The following is a 6,435-nucleotide window of genomic DNA, read 5'->3' on the forward strand; positions in this document are numbered from 1 at the left end:
GCAAGATTTCTTCCCCTTTAATACTCTTCATAATGAAAGTCAAATAAATCTTAAAATTTACACATGAATAACTTTGTATTCATCCGCCGATAGTTTAAATCAGCTGTTTTGCTGGGACTACTTTACAGTTTTTGTTTGACACGATACTATACACATCGTTTTAGAAAATCTTTGTTGAATTTGGCGGTCTTCACTGTGGCCATATTGAAATTTGGATCAGTTTAGAAAAATTAAAGCAGAAATAACTTTTGATGATGGACTAAATTTTAAATTCTTGAGTGAGAGTTTACCAGTGGGGAATTACATTGTATAACGTTTTTTAAAAACGGCGAAATCCAGTGACTTTGTTCATGAAGAAAAGTGAAAGATCTTCCAGAAAGAAGATAGATTATAAGAAGATGGCGTCGGGGTTAAGCCCGGTTACCGAAGTGAAAGGGAAGGAGAAGAGTAAAATCGCCGAAGTGACAGCTCCCGCTGGAGCCTCAATAGCAGATAAACTTTCTGAGCCGAAAGACACATCTACACCGGTAAAACTCACACTTCCGGTGAATCCAGGTGATGAAAAAAGTTCACTTCTAAACAAGTTAGCAGAGTTGGATAAGAAACAGAAGCAACTCCAAGAGAAGAAAGAACTAGAAACGTTACGGAAACAGGTCGAGGAACGAGAGGAGGCGGTGCGTGAATTAGAGAAATCCCTCACATTGAACCGGTACGTAAAGGTAAATCCAAAGAATCATCTTCAGAGGAATCAGGCGGTGCCAAGCCGAAAAAACACAAATCAAGATTAGCAGCTAGTTTTCAGGAAGGACAAACACCATCTACCTCAACAGAATCAGGACAATCAGGTACGAGTTTATTAAATATTGATACGTTGAGGCAGATGCCCAACCTCAGAGAACAAGTCAGAAAAGAACTGAAAAAACTAGGGCTTGAGATTGCAGACTCTTCTAGCAGTAGCACTGACTCTAGTTCAGATTCAGATAGCTCAGAGGACGAAATTGATGACACAGTGGTAGAACAAGTGTTAAAACGTAAAAAACATAAAAAACACAAAACAAAATCTGGCATTACGTCCAAGTCATCAGATTCAGTGAAGAACAAACAAAAATACCCTCATTCGAATCTAAGATATGATTTTGTAAACAGGAACATCTCTTTTGAAAAAATAGAATTCAACTTATTTATAGCAGGAGAGTTGGAAATCATTACCTCCACAAAAACAGGAACAAAAGAAAAAGAAGCACGATTAAAACTGTTAAAGAAATTAATGTACCTTAACAGTTCTTATGAATTTTCAGTAGTTAAGTCATTATATGCCGCTGTTCTGAGGGAAATCGAATTAGGCCATAGTCAATGGGGAGATGACTTTCAGTATGTTGAATCGACGGTTTTACCCAGGTACAAAGTACGTTATAGTAGAAACCCAGAGCCCGTTTCATTAAGACCTAAACCGTTTTTTGAATTACCCCAGGAAAGCACAAGTACTGGTTCAAATGAAGAACCTAGAATATGGTTCTGCAGTAAATATCAAAGGAATAAATGTCCTCAGAAATCTTCACATATTATTGCACTAAAAGGAGGTAAAACTCGTTTTGCAAAACATGTTTGTGCTACGTGTTGGCAAACAGACAAAAAAGAATTAGTACACCCGGAATGTTCAAGTGCCTGTCCTCATGCCAATCCGTGACTCTTTAATGGTATTCAGTCAATGTCTTCAGATTCAAAACATGGAAAAAGTTCAAATGAATTAGTTGATATTTTCTTACCAAAATTTTGTAAAAAATCTATGAATGCTCCAGATTCAACTAATAATAAATCTTGGTCAACTGATTGCTTCTGTAATCACAGGAAAGATTGCAAAGTTTGTTCATCTGTTAAAAAAGAATTATGTACTACGTCTCAAAGAAAAATTGAGATTAGTGAAACAGTAAAGGCATCTGGTAAATACAATTTTGAAGGCTGTAAAATTCCGGTAAATGAAAAGATTGATACTGAATTTCTTCGTAAAATGTTGTGTGGTTATACAGACACATTAGTATGTGATTTATTGAAATACGGATTCCCTATTGAAGTAGATCAAGAAGATAAAAAGGTTTTAATTTGCAAGTCAAAAAGTGTAAAAAATCATACGGGTGCTCTAGCTTACCCAGGTCACATGTTAAATTACTTAAAAACGGAAGCCTCACATGGTGCTATTATTGGTCCATTTACTACATGTCCTTTTCAAGAAGGTATGGTTATTTCGCCCCTCAACACAGTACCTAAGGCAGATCCTAATAAACGTAGAGTTATTCTAGATTTAAGTTATCCAAAGGATGGTACTGGAGTGAATGAATTTGTGTCAAAAGAGTTATATCTGGGTGAAAAAGTAGATTTGGTTTTTCCAAAGATAGATGACTTTGTGTCTTTAATTAAGACTAAAGGTCAAGGTTGCCTGATGTTTAAACTTGATCTTCAACGGGCTTACAGACAAATTAGTATTTGCCCGTCCAGTTATAACTTTGTAGGATTTACTTGGAAACACCATATATTTTTTGACACTGTTCTGGCCATGGGTTTAAGGTCATCTGCTCATATTTGTCAGAGAGTAACTAATGCCTTTGCCTTTATGATGTATAAATTTGGGTTTTGTGTCTGCAACTATTTGGATGATTTCTGTGGAGTTGAAAGAAAAAAGGAAGCTATATTTGCCTTTTCTTTGCTCAGAGAACTGTTCGTTAGGAGTGGTATTGAGGAAGCCTTAGATAAAGCTTGTCCTCCTTCAGAAATAATGGTTTTTCTTGGTGTTCTTTTTAATAGCCGTACTATGACAATGGAGGTCACGGAGGAGAGACTTGAAGAAATCAAACAACTAGTTTCAACTTGGTTAAACAAAGAAACTGCTTCTTTAAAAGATATTCAAAAATTACTAGGAAAATTAAATTTTGTAGGTGCATGTGTTAGATCAAGTAGGATTTTCGTGAATAGAATTTTGAACTGGTTACGTGAATGTTATACTGATGCAAAAAGTGTGTTTGTAATTCCAGTTGAAGTTAAAAAAGATTTGATATGGTGGCACAAGTTTTTGCCTTTATTTCAGGGGAAAGCACTCATTGATTATGGAGAATGGTTACAGGTAGATTCGGTTTTCAGTTCTGATAGTTGCATGACAGGTTGTGGGAGTATTTGTGGAAACAAAATTTTTCATAGTACTTTCCCTGAATTTGTTCTCAACCAAAATCTGAGCATCACTTGCTTAGAAATGTTGACAGTTGTTGTTTCTGTGAAGTTGTGGTGTGATGAATTACGTGGGAAAAGGGTGGTTATCTTTTGTGATAATCAAGCAGTATGTATAGTTATCAATTCAGGTAAAGCCAAAAGTATCTTTTTACAGAAGTGTTTACGTGAAATCTGTTTCATTGCTTCAGTAAACGAGTTTCAACTCCGGGCAATACATCTCAGTTCTAGTGAAAATCGTTTATCAGACTGTTTATCCAGATGGGATTTAGATCCTATATACAGGAAGCAATTTTATGACCAGATTCCTCATGTGTCTCCTCTAATAGATGTCCCAGTATCGGAAGATCTTTTTAGATTGAACAGTGATTGGTGATTTTGTTGTGTTTCAGAGTCACAGATTGGAATCTTGAGGCAGGACCTACAAAAATCCCTTAAATCAGCCTTTGCTGAAGGAACGCATGAAAATTTGCGTATTCAGTGGGAAAGCTTTATTTTATTTTGCTTATATTTTAAACTTTGTTTTTTACCTGCATCAACTGCTACATTACAGTTATATGCTCAATTTTTGAGCAGATCCTTTAAATCAGTTCAAAGCGTGAAAAATTATATTAGCGGGGTCAAAACGTTACATTTATGCCTAGGTTACAATATTGATCATATTAATACTTACTTATTAAACTTATCTTTTAAAGGAATAGCTAGATTGAATCCGTGGTCTGTTAAACGTGCTGAGCCTATAACATTGGAAATTTTGATAAAGATATTTTCAATTTTGGATTTTTCTCATGTAGACAATATTGTTTATTGGTGTTTATTTCTATTTGCCTTTTTTCTGTGTGCAAGAAAGTCTAATTTGGTTCCCACATCTTTAGATGATATTGAGAAAGGTAGATTTTTAAGCACTGATTGTGTTCAACTTTTTGACAATTACATTTTAGTACATTTTAATTGGTCAAAAACCATTCAATTTGGTGAAAGGGAAGTAATTAATCCATTATTAAGATTAAAGGATAAAAGGTTATGTCCTGTAGCTGCATATGAGCGTACGCTTGCATTAAAAATTCCTTATCATAGAAAGGTGTTATTTACTTTAACCAATGGATCAGTAATTACCTATTATTTATTTCAAAAGAAGTTAAGGGACTGTATAAAAGATATAGGATTAGATGCTGACCAGTTTTCAAGTCATTCGTTTAGACGAGGTTTTACTACTTTAGCTCATCGTCTAGACATTCCACATTCACATATACAAATTCTTGGAGATTGGAAATCTGATGCTTATAAAGCATACTTAGAACTCAATTGGTGTGATAAAGTTACAATTCTCTCTAAAATGTTCAATATTGAAAAGTAGTCAAGGTTGGTCTCAAGTCCCTTTTTGTTATTACAGGTGTGATGGTTCATATTATTTCGGATTCAATTGCCAAGGATGTGGGTGGTATTTGGCATACTAAAGTGATAGCCTTTCCTGGAATTGGTATTACTCGTCTATCAGTAAGGATTCAAAGTTCACCTTACTTAGTTTCTAAACCCGTCACAATTATACATGTGGGTACAAATGACATAAACCCTAGAAATCCCAACGAAGAATATTCTGTGGACGATATTATTAGTTTTTATAATAATATGATTACATTGATCAGAAATGTTAACCCACATACTCATATTGTTTTTTCATCCATTTTGCCACGTCCATGTGATTATGAACAGACTAAGGATAAGATCAAGCAGGTTAATCAGTTATTAGAAGTTAAGTGCAAAGAAAGATACTGCCAATTTATTCACTCATTTAGACCATTTTTCAAATACGGCAAACCAGTACGTGCTCTTTTTGCTGTTAGAGATAAAGGCCTCCATCTTAACCTGGAAGGTACTCGTCAGTTACGCAAGTTTTTCATTAACACAGTATCTCACTTACTTAAAGGTAAACTTGCAATGTAATCCTTAAAACATATTAAGGGTATCACCAACACATAGCACAAACAGATATATCCTTATCATTAAATATCAAACAAAAATTTTGGTTCATTGGATAAGGACATAAAATGTGTTTACAATATATTATTTGATTCTTAGAATACGTTTTTCATTACTCATTAGATTGTACTGGAAGTTTTGATCGTTTGTATGTGTTGTGATTTCAAAATTTTTTGGACTTGATAGTTGGACTTACAGGGTTGTGAAGGAAGTACTTTATTCCTTTAGACCTTTACACTTGTAATGATAGTACCTTTATATCATTCTAGTGAATTTCTCCTTCTGAAGAAGGTACCTTTACTTCTTTGAAGGTTTAAGACATGTGGTAATGGTAGCTTTCACGTTACTCATGTCTCACTAGGACTCCTTTGATGTTGAGATCATAACATTCACAATCGACCAGGGCTTATATCTTGTATGGTTTTTTATTTTAATATTGTAATTTATAAACATGATGTATATAGTGTCATTAGTAACATCTTGTCATGATTTATTACTTTACAGTTGTAACAGTATGCAGTCATGTAAGTGATTTCAAGTTACATAAGTATTTAATAATTTTTGCTTCATTGACTTCCTTCAATTTAATTACCATGTTTTATTTATTTTGTCTTATTTGCTTCATTTCATTTGCTATAATTTCTTTAATTTGCCTTTTTTTTTTGGTTTGGCGGGTTTTGGCGGGATTTGCTCAGTATAAGCTCTTTGGCTTATTCTTGTTTATTGTTAACATATGATTTACATTGAATTTCATATGATATTTATTAGTTAGTAATAACTGATTGAATATTACTGATTCATATAAAATAGTTTGATCTTTGGTATCGTGTCATGCATTTAGATCTAATAAAATTCATTTGATTATTTATTCTATTTGTTGTTTTGAGAACTGGTTATGAGATAATTTCAAGCATTTTATGTCATAAAATCTTTTAATTAACAAATATAACAGCGATCATATAATTTATGGTTTTATTTGGTTCTATTCTATTCTATTCTGATAGTCAGAATGGATAAATAATTTGGTAAGCAAGATTTCTTCCCCTTTAATACTCTTCATAATGAAAGTCAAATAAATCTTAAAATTTACACATGAATAACTTTGTATTCATCCGCCGATAGTTTAAATCAGCTGTTTTGCTGGGACTACTTTACAGTTTTTGTTTGACACGATACTATACACATCGTTTTAGAAAATCTTTGCCACACCCGCCCACCCAAATTTTGTTTAATCTTGTT

At 33.6% G+C, this 6,435-nt stretch overlaps 1 protein-coding gene across 1 annotated transcript; it reads left to right on the top strand.

The window, feature by feature from the left end:
- The first annotated feature begins 398 nt into the window (after positions 1-398).
- LOC123526280 (uncharacterized) lies at positions 399-5,191 on the top strand. Its single transcript, XM_053542364.1, has 3 exons — positions 399-640; positions 688-845; positions 4,610-5,191. The coding sequence occupies exons 1-3, from the start codon at positions 399-401 to the stop codon at positions 5,158-5,160; spliced, it is 951 nt and encodes a 316-aa protein (XP_053398339.1). The 3' UTR covers positions 5,161-5,191.
- The last annotated feature ends 1,244 nt before the right edge of the window (positions 5,192-6,435 follow it).

This window comes from Mercenaria mercenaria, chromosome 4 (genome assembly GCF_021730395.1).
Source record: "Mercenaria mercenaria strain notata chromosome 4, MADL_Memer_1, whole genome shotgun sequence".
In the NCBI taxonomy this organism is placed as follows: Eukaryota; Metazoa; Mollusca; class Bivalvia; order Venerida; family Veneridae; genus Mercenaria; species Mercenaria mercenaria.

Coding starts and splice junctions, on each gene's coding strand:
- LOC123526280 (XM_053542364.1), top strand. CDS start 399: ATGGCGTCGGGGTTAAGCCCGGTTACCGAAGTGAAAGGGAAGGAGAAG. Junction 641..687: donor GAGAAGAAAGAACTAGAAAC/GTTACGGAAACA, acceptor TGCGTGAATTAG/AGAAATCCCTCACATTGAAC. Junction 846..4,609: donor AACAGAATCAGGACAATCAG/GTACGAGTTTAT, acceptor TTGTTATTACAG/GTGTGATGGTTCATATTATT.